General features: G+C 40.0%; 1 protein-coding gene across 8 annotated transcripts in view; it reads left to right on the top strand.

The window, feature by feature from the left end:
* PDS5B (PDS5 cohesin associated factor B) overlaps positions 1–22,142 on the top strand; it is a 257,905-nt gene that overhangs the window by 111,109 nt on the left and 124,654 nt on the right. For 7 of the 8 annotated variants that reach the window (XM_073341612.2, XM_073341603.2, XM_073341649.2 and 4 more), the window contains 2 exons: positions 5,459–5,539; positions 12,191–12,331. In XM_073341612.2, the coding sequence (XP_073197713.1) occupies positions 5,459–5,539; positions 12,191–12,331 (222 nt within the window). Of the gene's footprint in view, positions 1–4,818; positions 5,158–5,458; positions 5,540–12,190; positions 12,332–22,142 lie in introns of those variants that run through there. The other variant, XM_073341657.2, reaches the window with a different exon arrangement.

Consider the following 22,142-nt stretch of genomic DNA (forward strand, 5'->3'; position numbering starts at 1 on the left):
AGGCAGTGTCAGCAAAGTTCTTGGTATCTAGTGGTTTTCCTGCATTTTTAGTATGCCTCCTAATCTTTGCACGATCTTTGGAATTATGAAATCTCTTGATGGCTTTCGCAACATATAGATTATGAAGAAATTTCTCATGGATAATATTTCACTAAAATTGTAGGTGAAATTGAGCGATATGACATGAACAGTGCCTTCAGATGTTAGTCCTTAATGTACTATAAGGTATTGGTTCTCTTTAGTGAAATAGTGTGTGAACAAGATTGTGCAATTTTATCTTTTACTAATACTAAATTATAGAATTGCAGGGACAACTGTCTTCATTCTACAGCATTTCCACTAGTCTTGTATCACTCAATGCAAGAAAAAAGTGCTTTTATGTTGTAAAGACATGCTTCAGTTTTTCTTTTTCAGCACTTGCAGAAAAAGAACATGGCAAGATTTTATGCTCTTTGATGGGGACCATGTCTACCTTTCTGCATAGTGTATAGAACAATGGACTTTTTTGTGTCCTCTGGCAGCTACTTAATATTAAGATTAAATAATGTTAAACATCACAATGTTACAAAAAGTAGAGATAAGTGAGATGATTCTCAGAATGAATATGAGATGCCAAAGAATGTTAAGCACTAGCACAATACTCTGTAATATGAAAATGTGTGTCAGGAAAAACAGACTAATGAATAGCAAGGTAAAAAGAGCAAACTCTTAATAGAACAAGTAGTCCATTGCAATAATGAACAATCTGATAGAGAAGTTTTTTTTAACTTGATATGAAGGTATAGCTTTTCTTTTCATGTGGGGAGTTTTGTAGTTTTCTTCTTGCAAGTATTCTGTGGTGGTTGTACCAACTAACACCAAAGGATGAAAGACGGGAAAACTTGAAAATTATTCAGTAGTTATCCACCGAGTAATATCTTACATTTTGGTTCTATGGATTTGTTAAAATCAAGTGTGTTTTGTTGTAGGGAGCAGAGACACCCATACTACATCATACTTTCTCCTATTTATATCACCACCTCCCCTGAAGCCACTTAAACTTTTGAATTCATCACATCTTGCTTTTGTCTCACATGTATTAATGGATCTAAGCTTTTCTTTAGAATGTATCTTTTGTTATTTCTTGTGCTGCATTTATAGTGCTTTTGGTGCACAGTGTGAAATAGTCATAAAATTTACTAGCTAAAGCACAAGAGAACATTTTCCAAAGATATTTAGGTACCTAAAGATGCAGATTTGTACCTACTGGGATTTTTAGAAACTCTTTGGCACCTCATTACCATTGACTGCCTCCCCTTTTTAGGCCAATAAAGGATTTTATTGGATTGACTGTTAAATACCCTTGCCATCAGTTTCAAGCTGTAGTGCATAAAGGATCACAGAATCATAGAATATCAGGGTTGGAAGGGACCTCAGGAGGTCATCTAGCCCAATCTCCTGCTCAAAGCAGGACCAATCCCCAACTAAATCATCCTATAGAGTTCTGTTTCATTTCATTATAGATGGGGAAGAAATTGGTATGATTACTCACTTCAGAGTGTTTGGAAGATTCTGCAAAATAACTTTAATAATATTAGAACCATGCATCAGATCATGGAAATTAAGAACGAAAGGCCTTATTAGTGTTAGTCTGTCCTGTTGCTAGAGCATGATTGCTCCCAACAGTACACTTGGGCTACTGCTTTGTGAAAATCTAGTTTTAAATGCTTCAAGTAATAGGGTTTCCATCACCTTTTGGAACATTATTTCCGCAGCCTGATGATCTCACTATCATTTACCCGTTCTTAACTTCCTTCTGTCACTTACAGCTATTCCTGCCTGTACCACCCTAAATAATGTCTCCTCTTACTTTTTTGTAACTTTCAAACGTTCATAGTCAGTCAGCACAGCTATATTAGACGGTTGCTTTGCCAAACTATACATAATGAGCAGTTTTTATTTTATCTCATGAGTCATTCTTTCACATACTCTAATTTTTTGTTGCTTTTTTTCTGAACTCCCTCAAATTTGTATTGATGGTTTTGGGTAAAGGTGTCCAGAGCTTGAACACAATGTTCCGTGTTTGTTTTCGCTGGACAGAAACTGTAACTTGCTCCATGATGTGAGGTTTCTACACATGCTGCCCGCAGTCTTGTATTACTACTACTATTATTTGTAATTGCTGCTGCATCATGTTGCAAACTATTATGTAATTTGCTGTCCATTATTACTGCTGTCTCTGTGGGTGTTAACGGCTTTCCTTATGTCTCACTTCCATTAAATATAAGTTTAAAAAATGCAAGTTACTACACCTTTCAAAAAATACTTGTCAAATTTTTTAATAAATTTGTTTTGGGAAAGTGGAAAATTATATGATCTGCAATTCTTGAATAAAGTTTAAAGTTTCCTCCTTGTTACTGCTTAAATGCACATTTCTAGAGAAGTGACTTGTCTCATCCTTGTGACATTGGTGAGATACCCTTTGACAACAGTAGGTGTTTTTTGTAAAAAAAAAAAATCAAGATTTTTGTTTTAATTATCCAAGTCCTTCTTTAAAAACAAGAGAATTGTGAGTTACTATGCTCTTTAATTGTTTTAGAATCTTCAAGAGCATATTAAATTGTCATATCTTGACTTGACTTCATCTGCTCATTCTGGGTTTTGTTTGCTAACTATGACTTTGTGTCTCCAGTGATTGATTTTGTTCATTGTATGTAGCATATTTTCCCTTGCTGTCTGGGTTCAAGTGCTAAACATGGATCAGTTTTATGTCCCTATCTCTCAAGGAAAAAAAGTGAAGGTAGTTGTAGATCAGTTATTGTTTCAGGTTTTTTCCATGATCAGGTTCTGTGAAAACACTGAATAGTTGTTCAGGATGAGAATTTTTATTTGCTTTTAGCAATGACCAGTGTTCCCTCTAATTTTTCTCACGCATGTGCGGAATGAATGTTATGTGAACCAATATGGAGGTGATGTGAGACCTCCATATTGGTGCACATAACAAAATTAACGTGGCGGGGGTGGGGCCGAGGGGTTCAGAGTGTAGGAGGGGGCTCAAGGCTGGGGCAGAGGTTTGGGGTGCAGGAGGGGGTGAGGGCTCCAGGGTGGTGCTGGGGATGAGGGGCTTGGGGTGCAGGCTGCCTCAGGGCTACAGTGGGGAGAGAGGACTCTTCCCCAGCTCTCTCTCCCTGCAGCAACACTGGGCTGGGGGTGGGGTGGGGGGGAGAAGAGGAGCGGCAGAGGTGCCTCTCTCCGTCGCAGCAGCTCTGCAGCTGAAGCCACGGGATAGGCGCTTCTCCCCTGGCCTGGGCAGGGTTGGGGCCGGGGAAGGGGCGCCTCTCCCCCATCCACGGCAGGTCCATCTGCAGTCTGGCCCGCTGGTGATGGTCCAGGGCTTCGGGCTCCCTAGGGGCAGGGGTGTTGGGTGAAGCCCTGGGCCTAGAGGGGCACTGGGGAGGGCCAGAGAGTAGAGGAGCCAGTACTGCTAGGTCGCAGCGCAAGTGAAGGTGGAACATCAGGCTGGCGGGGCCCCTGCTGAGCATGGGCCTGGCACCAATATAAACCCAGTACTGGTGGGGCTGGGTTGGGTTGGGGCTGGGGGAGAGGCGCATCTCCCTGCCACAGCCCCGAGCTCCTGCTCAGCACTTAACAGGCTGCTGCATGGCCGCGCATCTTAGAGGGAACTTAGGCAGTGACTCAAATCTTGAGTCAATAAATATTCAAAAAAAAAAATTTTCATGGTCTTCAGATTTTTCTTTTGTTGACTGATTTAATATTTTTACTTACCAATGGCTTGTTTTTCTTTGCCATTACAACTAAAAATATCTTACTTTGCTCCTATCCCTCAGATTGGAACCTTCTGGTCAAGTATACTAATGTTTAGGGTTGGAAAGTTTAAGGGTAGAGTGCTGTTACAAATATAAGGATATATTTCTCCCTGTGTGCATTAAAATAGCTACGTAGAAATTAAGCAACCCTTTTTCAGGTAAGTTCCTGTTTCTGATGATGCATGGTGTTTAGGAATAATTTAGAAAACAACATTTAGAGTAAAATGAAGAATATCCGTTCATATGTAGCAATGTTACTATACTACACAAACTGCCTAGGGAAGTCATGGAATCTCCTTCTGTAGAGGTTTTCAAAAGGAGGCTGGATAGCTATGCCTTTGATGGTTGAGAAACAACAAATCTTGTATCTTGGCAGGGGCTTAGACTAATGACCTTTGCTGACCCTTCTAACCCAGTGGTTCTATGATTTCTATACAGATCATACTTGAAGACAACTCTTTTTTTCTTTTAAATGGAGTATAAAAACAACTGTGTATTATTTTGTATAGGGTTCTTTCAGGTTAAAAATTGTTTTTTTCTTATTACAAATAACACTGTAGATAATCAGAACTGAGCATTTGATTTTTTTACAGTTGAAGTTTTCAGTTTCACATTTGTTTGCTTAACCTTAAGGGGTAATTTTAAAAGAAATTTTCATTGCATTAAAATAGTACTGCAATTGTGGTGTTGCAAATACTGCAGGAGAATGTTTTAATTGGTCTGCTGCTCCTGAAATTATTGAAAAATTTACATACTAGTCAGAGATTGATAAAAGAAATCAGTGGTGGGAAAGGCAGGGTAAGCCCACCAGTGATGTGTTTTATGGGCAGTACCATGGTGAGAAACACAACCCAACTTTTAGATCACAGAAGAGGAAAGTGTGCCAAAATCCCTACCAAAGTGCTTCTTGGAATGTTTGTATTCACCAACCTCTTCTCGTGGTAGAGGGGAAGAAGGGTTTTGTTTTTTTGTTTTCTCTCCCCAATCATCCAGGCTGTGCATCTGTAGGAGAGCGAGGCTGTCATCGTTATGCTGTATACCCCTGTAGGAGAGCAAGGCCGTGATCTCTGTGCTGTATACCCCTCCCACATAGATACCTTCTACCCTTGCAGCCATCAGGCATCTGCTGTTCTGCCTCTCACCAGCTTCCATTTTGGGGTCTCTCTCACATGACTAACTCCAGTGCCAGTATATGTTGTGGCACACAGCTTTCCCCAAGCAGCAAAAGAGCCATGAGGAACAGCAGCAGATGCAGGCAATTTGGCTGTTGGTTTACAGATCAGGAAGACAGGCAGCACTGATTCCATCTACTTTGGGTCATATTTGGAAGGTTATCTTCACAACCATAATGGTGATTAACTTAATTTGAAAAATATTAAATTTTATATTCTGTGAGAATTGATTGTTTATGCTCCTGGATTTCTTTGGGAAAATGCCCCATTCACCACTCACTGTCTATTAGGTGAATTAAGTTTTCAAACTCTGTTTTACAAAACCTAAATTTTGGACCAGCTTTGATCTGACAGCATCCCTTTAACTACTGACGGATTCAAGGGGGTTTATTATTTATTGGTATATGTTAATTTCAAGATTCTTAAATTCTATATTTAAGATTAATGTGTGGATCAAAGTTTGCTATTTGTGTTTTTCAGAATTTAAACAAGCAAGCATATGACTTGGCAAAGGCTTTACTAAAGAGGACAGCTCAAGCTATTGAACCGTACATTACTAACGTAAGTCAAGATTTGCAAGTGATTAAACACATGGGTGAAAATAACTTTAAAAGAGCTGAGTAATTTATTGGTAGTTACTAATTTTGTTGTAGGGTAGGTAGTTTTTAAGATTAATAGTTTGAGACTGTTATCTGGTGGAGAACATCTGCTGTATTAGAAATACCATATCGTATTGCCCTTAAAATCTAATACTCAGTTGTTTAGAAATTACCAAAGCCATTACCAAATTTGAGGTACTCTGTTACAATTTCCTGACAGTTGCAAAACCAAACTGCTTGTATTATTTTTATCATTTTGTATTAGGATAGCACCTAGAGGTCCCATTCATGTTAGTTGCATTGTTAGGCTCTATACATATATGTAGTGAGAGACAGTCCCTGTCACAAAGAGCTAACAATCTAAATAGACAAGACAAAGTGTGGGAGGGGAAATAGAGGCAGAGAGAGATGAAGTAACATGCCCAAGGTGGCACAGCGGGTCAGTGGCAGAGCTGGGAATAGAACCGAGGCCTCCAACTTCTAGTTCGGTGTCTTGCCCATTAGATTATGCTGCATTGTTGGACAGGTCTTCTATCATACTGTGGGACTTAGGTCGTGTCTACACCAACTTGCAACTAATACCAGTAACTAGGGAGTTGATGGTCTATGGCTTCTACACTTTTTTTCTTTTAGGTTCAGTGCTCTAAAATGGAAATCAAAGGAAGTTTTTTTTGTTTTTTTTTTGGTGTGTGTATGAATAGAATGAAAGTTATTTTTTACAGTCGTCTGGTGTCAAGGGCTTACCTCTTCAGACAAGGGGGATGGTAATTAACATAAGATAAGGGGGAAATAAAACCTACACAAACTAGCATTAATATGTAGTCAATGTCAGCAAGTATAGAAGCTTCTTGCATAATTTCTTCATTGGTCTGATCTAACCCATGATCATGATTACAATGGAACTGTTCCTTCATCTGTGACAGTCAGATGATAGCTCAGGCTCCTCTTAGAAAACTTCCTGGATCCCTCTTGATTTCAGGAAAGACTGAAGGTTGTGGTACTGCACACTGTTGCTAACAGGACTGAGCATCTCCTTTCTCAGTTGCTCATTTGTGCACCTACAACCACTGGCGTGTAGGTGTATACAAATCACACCTTCAGACCAGTCTCTCTGGTCTTTCAGTAGAATACATTCCAGGAAGCTCCTGCTAGAAGAAAAAATTGGTCCTGGATTAGGGCTGTCTATTAACTGCAGTTAACTCATGCGATTAACTCAAAAAAATTAATCACAATTAAAAACATTAATCGCAGTTTTAATCGCACTATTAAACAATAGAATAACAATGGAAATTTATTAAATATTTTGATGTTTTTCTACATTTTCATATATTTTGTATTCTGTGTTGTAATTGAAATTGAAATGCATATTACTTTTGATTACAAGTATTTGCATTGTAAAAATGATAAAAAAAATAGTATTTTTCAGTTCACCTCATACAAGTACTGTAGCGCAATCTTTGTAATGAAAGTGCCACTTACAAATGTAGATTTTTGTTGTTGCGTTACTGCACTCAAAAACAAAGCAATGTAAAACTTCAGACCCTAAAAGTCCACTCAGTCCTACTTCTTGTTCAGCTAATCGCTAAGACGAACAAGTTTGTTTACATTTACAGGAGATAATGCGGCCCTCTTCTTATTTACAATGTCACCTGAAAGTGAGAACAGTCATATTTGCATGGCACGTTTGTATCTGGCATTGCAAGTTATTTACATGCCAGATATGGTAATCATTTGTATGATCCTTCATGCTTTGACCACCATTCTAGAGGACATGCTTCCATGCTGATGACGCTCGTTAAAAAAAAAATGCGTTAATTACATTTGTGACTGAACTCTTTGGGGGAGAATTGTATGTCTCCTGCTCTGTTTTACCTGCATTCTGCCTTATATTTCATGTTATAGCAGTCTCGGTTGATGACCCAGCACATGTTCATTTTAAGAACACTTTCACTGCAGATTTCACAAAATGCGAAGAAGGTACCAATGTGAGATTTCTAAGTTAGCTACAGCACTCGACCCAAGGTTTAAGAATCTGAAGTGCCTTCCAAAATCTGAAACGGACGAGGTGTGGAGCGTGCTTTCAGAACTCTTAGAAGAGCAGCAGTCTGATGTGGAAACTACAGAATGCGAACCACCAAAAAAGAAAATCAATGTTTTGCTGGTGGCATCTGACTCAGATGATGAAAATGAACATGTGTCAGCCTGCCTAGTTTTCAGTTGTTGTTGAGCAGAACCCCTCATCAGTATGGACGCATGTCCTCTGGAATGGGGGTTGAAGCATGAAGGGACATGAATCTTTAGTGCATCTGGCATGTTAATATCTTGACATGCCAGCTACAGCAGTGCCATTCGAACACCTGTTCTCACTTTCAGGTGCAACTGTAAACTTGTTTTTCTGAGTGATTGGCTGAACAAGAAGTAGGATTGAGTGGACTTGCAGGCTCTAAAATTTTACATTGTTTTGTTTTTGAATGCAGTTTTTGTACATAATTCTATATTTGTAAGTGCAACTTTCATTATAAAGAGATTGCACTACAGTACTTGTATTAGGTGAATTGAAAAATACTATTTATCATTTTTACAGTGCAACTATTTGTAATAAAAAATAAAGTGAGCACTGTATACTTCGTATTCTGTATTGTAACTGAAATCTATATATTTGAAAATGTAGAAAACATCCAAAAATATTTAAATAAATGGTATTCTGTTTAACCATGCCAAAACCCTATTTTGGGTATATTATTATTATTTTTTATCTGTATTAGGCCTAGTGCCTATGTTGTTAAAGCTTTTGGCTTGACAAGGGGTGTTACCTGCATGTTTTTCATTCTCCATTTCTAAGTTGCTGCTTAGATTCCTGGCATGATCCACAGAACTGAGAGCAGCATTCATGCAGCTCTTACCATATCTGTTTGATTTTTCCACACCTCTGTTGCTCTGCCTAAAGGATTTAAGAAAGTAGGCAATGTACTACTGTTTGTTATAGGTATGGAGAAAGTGATCTGACTGTGGGAGTAACTGTATGACTAGATTTCTTACACCACTGTCATGGGGGAAAAAAGGGGGAACAGAGTTAGAAGGAGGAATAGACAGGAAGGATGGAGGACAAAGAAAAACTACAGGTGGCGTGGAAGGAATAGTTAAGAGCTGAATAGAGAGGGAAGACTTCAGAGAAGAGATGGATGATGAGGGAGAGAAATAAGAGATGAGAAGGAAGAGCGATCAGGCATAAGAAAAATGTGAGTGCTTCTGTAAGTAACATATGTAACACAGACTTTGTTTATTACAGGTAAGGTTGCAGCAGGGCATACTGCAGCCACCCTAAACCTTAAGAGCATGGAAATAAACTTAGGGGAAATATTCACTATTGCTTACTACCTTCATGTAGCCTTAAATGCTCTCAATACCACACTGCATTTACTTCCAACTGTGACAGATAAAAGCAATAGGCACTCCAACTTCATCAAACGTATACTTACAAGATTCTGCAACTCTGACCTCATACTCTTGTAGCAAAAAATCTTTACATCTGATACAATATTAAATATGTTTTACGAATTTAAGATTGGAGAGGTTGCTATTAAGGGTGTGTGTAAAAATTATGCAAAGGACATCTAGTAATTCATATTGATAATAATCAAAGCAGATAATTTTGAAAGTTTTAACATCCCTGCTTAAGCAAAACTTGGGCTTCAGCTTAACTCAGTTGTTGCTGCTACTCCACCATAATTCATGGTTGCACGATTCATGTTAATTAACATGGATAAGAAGATAGGAACGGGAGACAAGAATGGAGCTTAATTAGATTTTTGTTTTTTGGAAATGTGGCAACCCTGGTCTCCATTCTAGGCAGTTGGTATACTGTGGCTGCTTATACTTAATGTGATTATTTCACTGTTACCATGTCTCACTGATTCTCTCTCCACAACCTTCCAGTTTGCTGTTTGTAGCTACATATCTTGTCTCATGCAAAGATTGTAAGCTGTTTGTGGTAGGTATAGCATCTAGCACAAAGGGTCCATGAATCCAGACTGGGGCCTCAAGGTGCTACTGCAATAAAAATCCTTCCTCGTGGTGAAAAATCTTTGCATTGACAGCTCTCTGTTCTTTAATGCTATAGAATGTATTAAGTATCATTCCCCACTTGTGGGGTACATTTCGAGAACAAATTTTCTTTGGTAGGGTAAATAAAGAAACACAATAGAGGACACACAATTGAACCAGGAATGTACATCTTCCAGTAGAAGCTGCTTGTTTAAAAAAAAACAACAACCCCTCCCCCCCCCCCAAAAAAAAAACACACACATCCCATAAGGCCAGTTCTGTTCATGATGAGAGAGAGATTTCGAGCCACACACAGCTCTTCTTCAGATCACACAGCTTTGTGTGGCTCAAAAGCCTGTCTCTCTCATCATGAACAGAAGTTGGTCCAATGAAAGGTACTATCTCACTCTTGTCTCTCTGATTTATAAAGCTGTTAAATAGAAATTTATGAGCTCACAATGACTATGGCTAAGAATTTATATCCACAAAGCAGCATTTTTGTACACTGCAGTTATAAAGCAAACATTTCTCATTGACTTATATGGACATGAGGGTAAATCTGTTTCTAGTATAGCACACAATTTTTTGATTTGTAAATATGGTGCATCCTTTCCTGATCAGTTAAGTTTTTCATTTTTCTTTTCTTTTCTCACCTTATGAAAGAAGCTCCCTTTTTTCCTAATTGGCTTGATTCATGTTACAGTAGCACACTGAACATTTGAACTCCCCCTGCTGGCTTTGCAGTTAATTGTTCAAATGCTTTACCAAGGTCTGTACATACCCTTGCAAATTGATCATGCTGATGCACAAAAGAGTTCTATGATTTGTTTTAGAAACACAAGGGTGGAAAAATTAATTTGACACAGGAAAAGGGCATAATTGGTTAATGTTTTTTTGAGTTCAAAGAAGTCAGGTTCATCTTTACCCATCTAAAAGGTGCACAACTTAAGCTTTGTGTTTTTCCTCTCACCTCAAATCACACGTTTCTCTCAAAGGATCGATAAAAGAATTCCCTATCAGGTTAATACAGCCTTTTGGTTTTTGGTAGGATGTTCTTCTTCCTCTTGACTATTGGGAAGGAGAGGGGCCTCCTCTATCCTGGCTTGCCTGTTGCATGGCACAATACCACTTGTTTGATGCAATACCTGTTGTCAAATTTTCAAAGGTAGGCATTGATTTTTGAGTGCCTCAAATTTTTGGTGCCCGTTTCAAAGCAATTGGGCCTGAGTACCTGGAGCTCCTTTTGACTTCAGGTGAGTTGTAGGTGCTTAATACTTAGAAAAATCAGACCCAAGATTTCTCAGGTTGGGTACCTAAAAGTGGATACTTTTGAAAATTTAGATCTAGTGCATGGTACTTGCTCTGATCTGATATACATTTATCAGGTAGAGTGGGTAGTGGTTGATGCTGTGCCCAAGTCCAGGCAGAGACAGGAGTGAGCACCAATTAAATGTGCTCCACCACTGGACTTGATGGTTTTGGAGTGACATGAACAGTGTTGCACACTTTGGGCATGGGGCTCTTCGGTAGATTAAAAAAAGCAGTTTAAGAAACAGTTCCGTGGTCTAAAATGAGTTAGGAATGATAACTTTCTTTCCTTCCTCCCTACCACACAGTACGTATTTCAGTACACAGTAAGTAACAGAGTGATTAAAAAGTAAAGCAATATTTAATTTGTTTTTCCATGTAATTATTTTATAGTTGAAAGTACAGATTTACCCTCATGTCCATATAAGTCAATGAGAAATGTTTGCTTTATAACTGCAGTGTACAAAAATGCTGCTTTGTGGATATAAATTCTTAGCCATACAGTCATTGTGAGCTCATAAATTTCTATTTAACAGCTTTATAAATCAGAGAGACAAGAGTGAGATAGTACCTTTAATTGGACCAACTTCTGTTCATGATGAGAGAGACAGGCTTTTGAGCCACACAAAGCTGTGTGATCTGAAGAAGAGCTGTGTGTGGCTCGAAATCTCTCTCTCATCATGAACAGAAGTTGGTCCAATGAAAGATATCACCTCACCCACCTTGTTTCTCTAAGATCCTGTGACTAACATGGCTACAGCTACACTTCATACATTATGTTTTTACAGTAGTGTGGTAACTCCCTAGCTATTTCTCTATATTGGTCCCATTTAGGCAAAAGGATGGAATGCTTTTGAAATAAATTGGTGTCGCTTGTGGTTAAATAACTCTAAATTTAGTCACACTACAAAATATCTGATATAATTGAAACTGATAGAGGAATTATTTGTTAAAGTTGTTTCTAGACTTGCTGTGATAAACTAAACATTGCATGACACCTTTTTGTATTGTTGCTTTTCATCTCTAGTTTATGAATATAGATTGATAGGAAAAAGTACTATATCTTAAGGGTTATCTTTCCATAAACTCGTTTCTCCCCCCTTTTATCATTTTAATAGAAATTTGTATCCTTACCTGAATTAGTGAAGATATTATATTGATTCAGTGGTCGGTGAAGTTAGAATTTTAGAAAAGACACAAGATGTATACTATTTTACTTGTATTCTGTTACTGATGTAATGTTCTTTGTTTTACTTTCCAGTTCTTCAATCAGGTGCTTATGCTTGGGAAAACTTCTATCAGTGATCTGTCAGAGCATGTCTTTGACTTAATTCTGGAGTTATACAATATTGACAGTCATCTCTTGCTTTCTGTTTTACCGCAGCTTGAATTCAAACTTAAGGTAAATACCATACTATATTTGTTTTAGACAGTCTTAAAATGGATTTTTTTGCTCTGAATATGTGTTATGTAATATTTGAAAAGTTTGCCAAGTCTGATTTGGAATTAAATGTTTTTCTTACTGTCACATCTAAGTAACTCAAAACGATCAGTGCGTAAGAGTAAATGTATAAGAAGACTAATCTGAAAGTTGTAGAAAAAAAGTAATTATAGAAGTTATGTCACAGAGTAATTAGAAAAGACTGCATTTATAAGTGTGATTCACATGTTTCATACAAAAAGATAACTGATTTCCAGTTTTATGTCATTGGCATTGCAAGTTACTATTTATTTAAATACCTATGCAGTGATTCACAAATTTTAATAGATTGAAAATCATATGTCTCTTAATGGCATTAAAATACTGTATAGCTGTAACTAGATTGGGAAACATTTGTTATCCTTTGTAGTGGGAAAACAGCAACTTCTTTCTTGTTACTTTCTGGAAATTTAAGAATTAATATCCATTTTCATTAGTGTGGCCATCCCTGAGCATTATGCTCCCCCTCTCTGGGCTACTTTTTGCCTCGCTGTTGGTCTTCTCAAATCTATATTAGAGGGGGATGTGGGTGCTGAGCTGTTTCCCTCCCATCTCGCTTGAGTAAGCAGCACATCTTTTTTTCAGGTTGTCAAAATGATGGTCTCGTGAATGGGGGAAAAATAGGCCTTATAATTTTAAAAATAAAGTCTATGGTCAGTATATTTTACCAGGGTCAGGTCTTCTGTATTACTCATTCTACTTCCTCATGCTTGAATTGGGAAAGTCCTGGAGGAAATGTTTAAGCTCTGAATAAAAAGGCACTCTCATTGTGGGCTTGGGGTGTAATGTTTTTTTCCTTGCCTGCCTTTGTCCTACCCATTTCTGTTCTTGTCTATCACCACTGCTTCTCTCTATTCTTCTGCATAATAAGGTCCACAGATCCTAAATAATGGGTCTTCAACCAATTCTGAGTTTAGGAAGCAGACCAGAACAGAATAGGAGTGTGTCTGTCCCTGACAAGCCCACAATCCACAGCTGTAGGCAGGCTAACCAGGTCTTCTTGGTGTGTTAAATATGAGAGCCTGGTAATATCTGATGAGCTTATGAAGAAGCAAAGGTTAAAGCTGCTATTCATATTCTCTTCTGATGGGAGTGTCAGACAGGAGCAGTCACACCCATCCTCAAAGCAACAAGCTGGCAAAACAAGAAAGAAGCCAATCTGGACCAGAAACTCAGACTGATATGGGGAAGTGGGTGGTAATACCCCTTAACTGAGAAGGAGTCCTCACAAAGTAGCATTAGCCAAAGGTACATCCGAAAGGGCAGGAAGATGATTGGACTTGCCTTATCAACCACAGGTAGTGGCTGTGTTGACCTTTTGTCATTGCCTATTTCTCCCCTGCCTTCCTGCATCAGGAACTTCCATCTCCCAGGAGCCAGATCACCAAAGACCAAGCTTTGTGTCCTTTAATTAAAAATAAAATAAAATCTGAAACTGAGAGTGTGAGCCTAAGGAATCTCCTCTGTCCCCAGTAAATATGGAAAGCCCTTTCTTTGTCATCTTTGATGATGTGTACAATGCAATTAGACAGATGTGGCAGGCTGTGCCAGCTGACTCTGGCTAAGAGTGGGTGGGGTGGACCAGGCTCTGAGGCCCCGTGCTGGAGGCCTTGCAGACTTGCCACAGCCTGCCCCAGAAAAAGGCAGTGGAGAGGATCCTTCAAGCTGCTTAGAATGGTTGTGTGGGATATTGCCAATCGGAAAGGGGCTGCAGGGAGCAGCCCATCAGGGCGCACCAGGCTAGTATAAGAAGAGCTGCAGAGCCAGAGTGAGATCAGTTCCTTGCTGGAGTTGGAGGAGCGTGGCTGGTGTGCCTAGCTGGCTGAGGGAGCTACAGGACCTTGGACAGAGCAGTGCTGGTAGGGACCTGGGGAAGCGAGAAGGCGCTCTGGGTGGCAGCTGGGACTCAACCAAGACAAGGCCCTGAGATAAGGGTGAAGAATGTGCTGGGGCCACAGGGACATGGCCCAGGGAATCATAGCAGCAATGCAGCTCAGTTAAAGGGGCATGGTGGACAGCTGCTATCTTTAGGGCCCCTGGGCTGGGACCCAGAGTAGAGGGTGCGCCTGGGTTCCCCGCATCAGCCACTGGAAAAGTGGTCTGAACTGTGCATCCCAAAGGGGAACTGAACTCTTTCTGTGGCCCAGCAGGAGTTCTGGGCCCAAAAGGCCCAGAGGGGGTGAGGACATTGTCTCCATGGAGGGAGTCCTGGAATATAGCTCAATGCCAGGGCCAAGGCCATTTTAAAGGCTGCAGGACTAATTAAGAGCCTGAGCCCAGGGAGGGCGACAGGGGAAGAAAGCCCAACTGAGATAGGGCCCCCCTTTTGGACTGTTTCCCTATTTTACATACAAATTGTGTGTAACTCTGTCTGGAAGATTGAGTCACCGAAGACCCACCACAAACTGAGAGAGTGTAGGCGCACGCATTTGGACAAGGGGCGCTTGCGATCCCATTACAAACTGTTTAATTATGGTGTAGTCATTTGGCCTCGGGCTGTATCCCGAGCTCTGTGATCCTCCCACCTCTCAGGGTCCTAGAGCCCAGGCTCCAGCTTGAGCCTGAACGTCTATACTGCAGTTCAACAGCCCCTTAGCCTGGGCCCCGGAAGTCCGAGTCTGCTGGCATAGGCCAGCTGTGGGTTTTTAATTACAGTGAAGACATACCCTAAGGCAGAGGCTGTTTTGAAGAAAAAGAAATCCAAGGCCAGGAAGGCTGCTTCTGAGAAAAAGCAAAGCTATCCAAGATTCCATTAAAACTAAAGACTAGTTATCTTTTTTCCTCTGGTTTTAATTCCACATAAGAGGAGGAACTAGCCCCAGATAAATTGATTAAAATATGTGGTGTACTGCAGATCAAAGAGAAAACACCAGAGCTTCTCCCTTAGCCTGTTCTTTATATTTAGTTGGCCAATGACATAACTGAAATTTTATAGGTCATCAAATTCTAAGAAAAAGTCTTTGAGACCTGAGAAGGGAAAGAATACTTTCCCCTTCTTTTGGAAGGCCAGTGATCTTATGCTGGGCAGAACTTTAGAAGGAGAGAGGGTAAGACATCTTCAGTTAAAAATGTTTTTAAAACTCTCCTCACATGGTTAATTACCAGTCTAGATCTTTTCCCCTAACAATCTGACACAGGAAGAGAAAGGAGAAGAGGAAAATACAAAAGGATCAGACAACTCAGAAGTATTTTTCATCTGCATCTAAAGCACCCATGTCCCACAGCTATCTGTAGAGAATGTTATCCAAGAGGAATGGGCATACTGGGCTAAATCTAACTTGTTGGAGAACCTTGCCAAAAAGTTTATATTATCGATCAGTGCAAAGGGCCCCATGTGTTCCTTTGCAACAACCACCAAATTCTGATGCAAATTAATTTATTTTCTCTCCATGAAGTACCCTGCATTGCCATTCCTTGCAGCCCTCAAGAACATGAACAAATATAGCTCATAGTTGAAAAACGTTATTGATGTAAAGTTCAGCAATGTAATTATTTCTGAGGATGAGGTTGTTTTGCTGTGCTCTCCAGGTGGCTTGGATCCACTCACCAGATCTTGGTCCTGCAGTATTGGCCAGGAGGCTGGGCTTAGATCAGGGGTTCTCAAACTGGGGGTCGGGATGCCTGAGGGGGTCGCGAAGTTATTACATGGGGGGGTCATGAGCTGTCAACCTCCACCCTAAATCCTGCTTTGCCTCCAGCATTTATAATGGTGTTAAATATATAAAAAGTGCTTTTAATTTATAAGGGGGGTTGCATTCAGAGGCTTGCTATGTGAAAGGAGTCACCAGTAAAAAAAAGTTACAGAGCCACTGGCTTAGATCTTCCATTCACTCTCCCATGTGTCAAGGAGGAGTTTATGGGCAGTTTTGTGTCCAGTTCTGTTTTAATGCTATGTTGATCCAGCCTGATTCAGAAGATCAGGAAGGAGAAATCAATTATGCTTCTAATTGCCCCCCGCTGTTCAAGGCAACCTCAGTTCTGTTATGTAAGCAATATGTCAGTTAGCCTTCTCATCTATTTCCGTTGCAGAAAATACCTGTTGTTGTCACGTGGACTCATTCTACATCAAGATGCAGAGGTGCTGCAAACTTTCACTGAAATAACAAGGTGTGAATTAAAACCAGATTAATTTATTTTCAGTGGAAGTTTGTCCATGGACACTTATTTGGAATAAAAGTGGCTAAAATCAATTTAGCTAATACACATATATTCCAAAATGTGTCCAAAGAAAGACTTGCACCCAAGTAAATAAATCAGTTTTAGGAAACACTTCATGATTTGGGGGCTAGCCTGTGTGTACGCCAGCCGTAAATGTAACTGCTTCAATTTTGAAAGGAGAGAGTTAAAGAATAGAGGCTATTAACGTGTTAGTCTTGCCAAATTACTAGTGTCAAGGAATGCGTCAACATATTCTATAACTTGGTCTCAATTCAAATTTTGGTGTAAAGGCCAGGATATTTTTTCCTATAAGCGACAAGGTCAGCACTTGTTTTAATTTCTGCAAAATGGGCTTGATAGGAATTTTAAAACCCCAAACTTAAGGTCAGATGGAGGCTATATTTCAGCATATTTGTGTCAACAGGCTTTCACCCATGTATCAGAAAATTGTGTAGTGAGCATGCCTAATTACTACTCAAAAAAATGATAGAACAAAGCCATAGGAGCTGAACGTTTTCCTGAATACTCTCACTAAGCACCAATTTATAACCTCTGTTGAAAAGTCTTTACTTCTTGTCAATGAAAATAATTTTCTTTTAGTCATCACCTTGTCAAGGAGGGTATCTGAACTAGGGGCATTATCCATTGAAGCGAAACATTGTATACTTTGCAAGTATAAGGTGGTTCTTGGAATTAATGTGGAGTTTATTCCTAAAATTGAATATCCAGTTTTACAGGTTGAAGGAAAAAGAAAAGGAGTACTTGTGGCACCTTAGAGACTAACCAATTTATTTGAGCATAAGCTTTCGTGCATCCAATGAAGTGAGCTGTAGCTCACGAAAGCTTATGCTCAAATAAATTGGTTAGTCTCTAAGGTGCCACAAGTACTCCTTTTCTTTTTGCAAATACAGATTAACACGGCTGCTACTCTGAAACAGGTTGAAGGAAGTTCTCCGTGCTAAGATCTTTTCATGCTCTGGGGGAAAAAAAAAAGGCATACACTCAGTTTAAGATGAAATTACATAGATCATAATCAGGCCTTCCTAAATACAACTCTTTTTGTACTTCATCATCCAGTATATAGTGGCAAGAAAGCCTTGGAATGAATCCTAAGAAGGCTAATTTGGAGTGTTGTAGATGTGTACAAAGCAGTAAGTCTCATGCTTTAATTCTTCTGGACTAATTCCTTTTTGGCCGTACTTAAGTATATGTGTGCACACCCTGACAAACTACACAAAATTTAAAAGTTGCTTTCCTCTTTAAGACTTAAAAGCACGCCAACTTAAAAAACACCTATGTATGTTTTTTACCTATTACTGTAACATATTTAGTTGATTTTTAAATTGATTTTATTATACTGGTGTAAACCGTGTGTGGATACACTTATTTTGATTTAAGAGGGTTTTCAGGTTAGCTTAAACCTGTTCCCAGTAAACTTAAGCTAAATTGAAATAAGTCTGGTTTAAACTGAAATAAGTGTCCATGCAGCCTGCGATACCAGTGTAACTAAAGTAAATTTAAATCACACCTTAGGTTAGACCATACAACTTTCTCATGTACACAAGTCTCATGTAGACTACTCTGTTTCATGTAGTAGATGGGGTGGTTAATAAAAACTGTATGAGGCACTAAATTAATACAAGTTCCCACCTCCGCATCATTTTCTGAGGAAATATGTTCACTTGTAGATAAAATTAGAAAGGTTTGGACTTAACTGTTTCTGTGGCTCTGCTTGGATGTAGTGGAGAGGGGCAGCCACAGGGAGCCATTTGCAGCTCCTTGTTAGAGGCCCAGCACTGGTAACAGACGAATAGGGGGCCACTCAAACTTATACCTGTAGACAACTGGATGTAGTGGGCTGTGCCTCCTTCACATTACCACCTGCTTCCAGCACCCACTCCTCTCTGTGTTATGGGTGAGGGCAGGTGGCGTAAAGGTGGCTAGGCTACCTATTCCACTTTTATGCTAGCAGAGATTCCCCCTACTCAGGGAGAATTCTGTAGGAGCTTCTGGTTGGCTTAAGTTCTCTTTGCACTGCTTTCATGGAGGAAAGTGAACTTAGTGGACTGGAGACTCTGGCCCTTTGTCTACTCTACTTCATTCAGTGTTGCTCCTTGTGAGGAATGTTAAGTGATGCTGGAAATATTTTGAGCTACAAACTCTGTGCTTTGGACATGTCTTTCCAGGCTGGTGAAACCCAGCTGGGAAAAACTTGACCCATTGTTGACGGAGAATGTTAATACACTGAATGACGTGATCACACACAAGCCTTTGGTGGAGCTGAAAATTGGGCTCAGGACTCCAAAATATTATGTCCAGAGATCATTTTTGGGTTTGGTTTCATGGTTTGCCAATTTTGCAAACTTTTTTCTGTTTGAAAGGGAGTTCAATATCTTAGCTGGATATAAATCATGTCATCCTCATTTATTAATGGACCCTTCTTCCTAGCTTTTTCTCTAACACTGCAAACCACCCCCATGTAAATATCTATATTCAGATATGGAATTTCTAAAAGCCTTCACATTTCCTTTAAACTTTTTGTGTAGCATTAAATGTGCTTTTGTTAGTCTTTAGAATTTTTAAGAAAGTGGAGGTATTTGTGTCTGTGCTTATAAACTGATTTGTATTACTAATTTTAAGAGATACTGTTAGGTGATTTTAAAAACAGTCAAATTTTGATGAACACGAATACTTCAAAAATTTTAAGTGTCTAAATCTTTGAACAAATTTGCAACTATGGTGGTTTGTTCATACATATTGATATTTACTGAGCAAGCACACTAGAATGCTTGATATAGAATCATAGAATATCAGGGTTGGAAGGGACCTCCGGAGGTCATCTAGTCCAACCCCCTGCTCAAAAGCAGGACCAATCCCCAATTAAATCATCCCAGCCAGGGCTTTGTCAAGCCTGACCTTAAAAACTCCGAAGGAAGGAGATTCTACCACCTCCCTAGGTAACGCGTTCCAGTGTTTCACCACTGTCCTAGTGAAAAAGTTTTTCCTAATATCCAACCTTAACCTCCCCCACTGCAACTTGAGACCATTACTCCTTGTCCTGTCCTCTTCTACCACTGAGAATAGTCTAGAACCATCCTCTCTGGAACCACCTCTCAGGTAGTTGAAAGCAGCTATCAAATCCCCCCTCATTCTTCTCTTCTGCAGACTAAACAATCCCAGTTCCCTCAGCCTCTCCTCATAAGTCATGTGTTCCAGTCCCCTAATCATTTTTGTTGCCTTTCGCTGGACTTTCTCCAATTTATCCACATCCTTCTTGTAGTGTGGGGCCCAAAACTGGACACAGTACTCCAGATGAGGCCTCACCAATGTCGAATGGAGGGGAACGATCACGTCCCTCGATCTGCTCGCTAAGCCCCTACTTATACATCCCAAAATGCCATTGGCCTTCTTGGCAACAAGGGCACACTGCTGACTCATATCCAGCTTCTCGTCCACTGGCACCCCTAGGTCCTTTTCCGCAGAACTGCTGCCTAGCCATTCGGTCCCTAGTCTGTAGCTGTGCGTTGGGTTCTTCCGTCCTAAGTGCAGGACCCTGCACTTATCCTTATTGAACCTCATCAGATTTCTTTTGGCCCAATCCTCCAATTTGTCTAGGTCCATCTGGATCCTATCCCTGCCCTCCAGCGTATCTACCACTCCTCCCAGTTTAGTATCATCCGCAAATTTGCTGAGAGTGCAATCCACACCATCCTCCAGATCATTTATGAAGATATTGAACAAAACCGGCCCCAGGACCGACCCCTGGGGCACTGCACTTGACACCGGCTGCCAACTAGACATGGAGCCATTGATCACTACCCGTTGAGCCCGACAATCTAGCCAACTTTCTACCCACCTTATAGTGCATTCATCCAGCCCATACTTCTTTAACTTGCTGACAAGAATACTGTGGGAGACCGTGTCAAAAGCTTTGCTAAAGTCAAGAAACAATACATCCACTGCTTTCCCTTCATCCACAGAACCAGTAATCTCATCATAGAAGGCGATTAGATTAGTCAGGCATGACCTTCCCTTGGTGAATCCATGCTGACTGTTCCTGATCACTTTCCTCTCATGTAAGTGCTTCAGGATTGATTTTTTGAGGACCTGCTCTATGATTTTTCTGGGGACTGAGGTGAGGCTGACTGGCCTGTAGTTCCCAGGATCCTCCTCCTTCCCTTTTTTAAAGATTGGCACTACATTAGCCTTTTTCCAGTCATCTGGGACTTCCCCCGTTCGCCACGAGTTTTCAAAGATAATGGCCAATGGCTCTGCAATCACAGCCGCCAATTCCTTTAGCACTCTCGGATGCAACTCGTCCGGCCCCAGGTTCATCAACTGGTTTTAAAGATATGTGCACTCTTCCATTCACTTTTCTAAAGCATTAGATTTCAGATTTTTCTTATGATTGTCCACTTCTTAAGATAAACAGTTTCTTCCCCAATCTTGATTTCCTACCTTCTGTGTGACAGTTGTCGTTCTCACTTATGTGACAACGTTGTCCACACAGCAGAGACTTGTTTCCTTCCTCTCACTACATCACATCTCCTTCATGACTCTTACTAATGCGTGCATTCCTGCCCTACATAAAAATAAAAACAAACCCAACAATACAATAATGGTAACTCATCATCATCATATTATATTTATTTGGTTGTATTTTATATTCTGCTCTTCATCTGTTTGTGCCTTTTAGATTGTAAACCCTCCAGGGTCAGGATCATCTTCCTATCAGTATTTATACAGTATCCAGCAAAATAGAGCCTTAATCTTGATTAGGACCTTTGGGTACTGCCATAGCATAAATGTTATGTTTAATGATGTAAGTAATATTAAAAAAAAATTAGGAAAATAAGATGAACATCAAATTGTAAATAAACTCGCTTCAGTACAGTGTGTTGCTGCTTCACTTATCATAGAATCATAGAAATGTAGGGTTAGAGGGGACCTCGAGATCACCATGTCAACCTCCGAGCACCGAGGCAGGTTTAATATAGAGTCCAGACCATAGGTTTTTGTCTAATCTTGTCTTAAAAATCTCCACTGATGGGGATTCCACAACCTCCCCATGTAAACTATTCCAGTGCTTAACTGTACTTGGACTTAGAAAGGTTTTCCTAATATCTATCCTAAATCTCCCTACTTGTCCTACCCTTGGAAAACAATTGATAACCATTCTCCATATAACAACTATTTAAATATGTAATACTTAAGTGTCCCCCGTCTTCTCTTACCTAGTCTAAACATGCCCAATCTTTCCTCGCAGGTCAGGTTTTCTAAATCTTCTATCGTGTTTGCTGCTCTCTCGGCCCCTCTCTAGTTTGTTCACTTCTTTCTAAAAGAGTTGTGCCCAAAACTGGACACAGTACTCCAACTGAAGCTTCATCAGTATGAAGTAGAGCAGACCAATTGCCTCCCGTGTCTTACGTATGACTCTCCTGTGAATACCTCCCGAAATGACATTAGTCTTTTTTGCAATAGCATCACATTGTTGACTCACTCAGTGTATGATCTACTATAACCCCAGATCCTTTTCTCTAGTGCCACTGCCTGGTCAGTTATTCCCCATTTTATG

Source organism: Lepidochelys kempii, chromosome 1 (genome assembly GCF_965140285.1).
Source record: "Lepidochelys kempii isolate rLepKem1 chromosome 1, rLepKem1.hap1, whole genome shotgun sequence".
In the NCBI taxonomy this organism is placed as follows: domain Eukaryota; kingdom Metazoa; phylum Chordata; order Testudines; family Cheloniidae; genus Lepidochelys; species Lepidochelys kempii.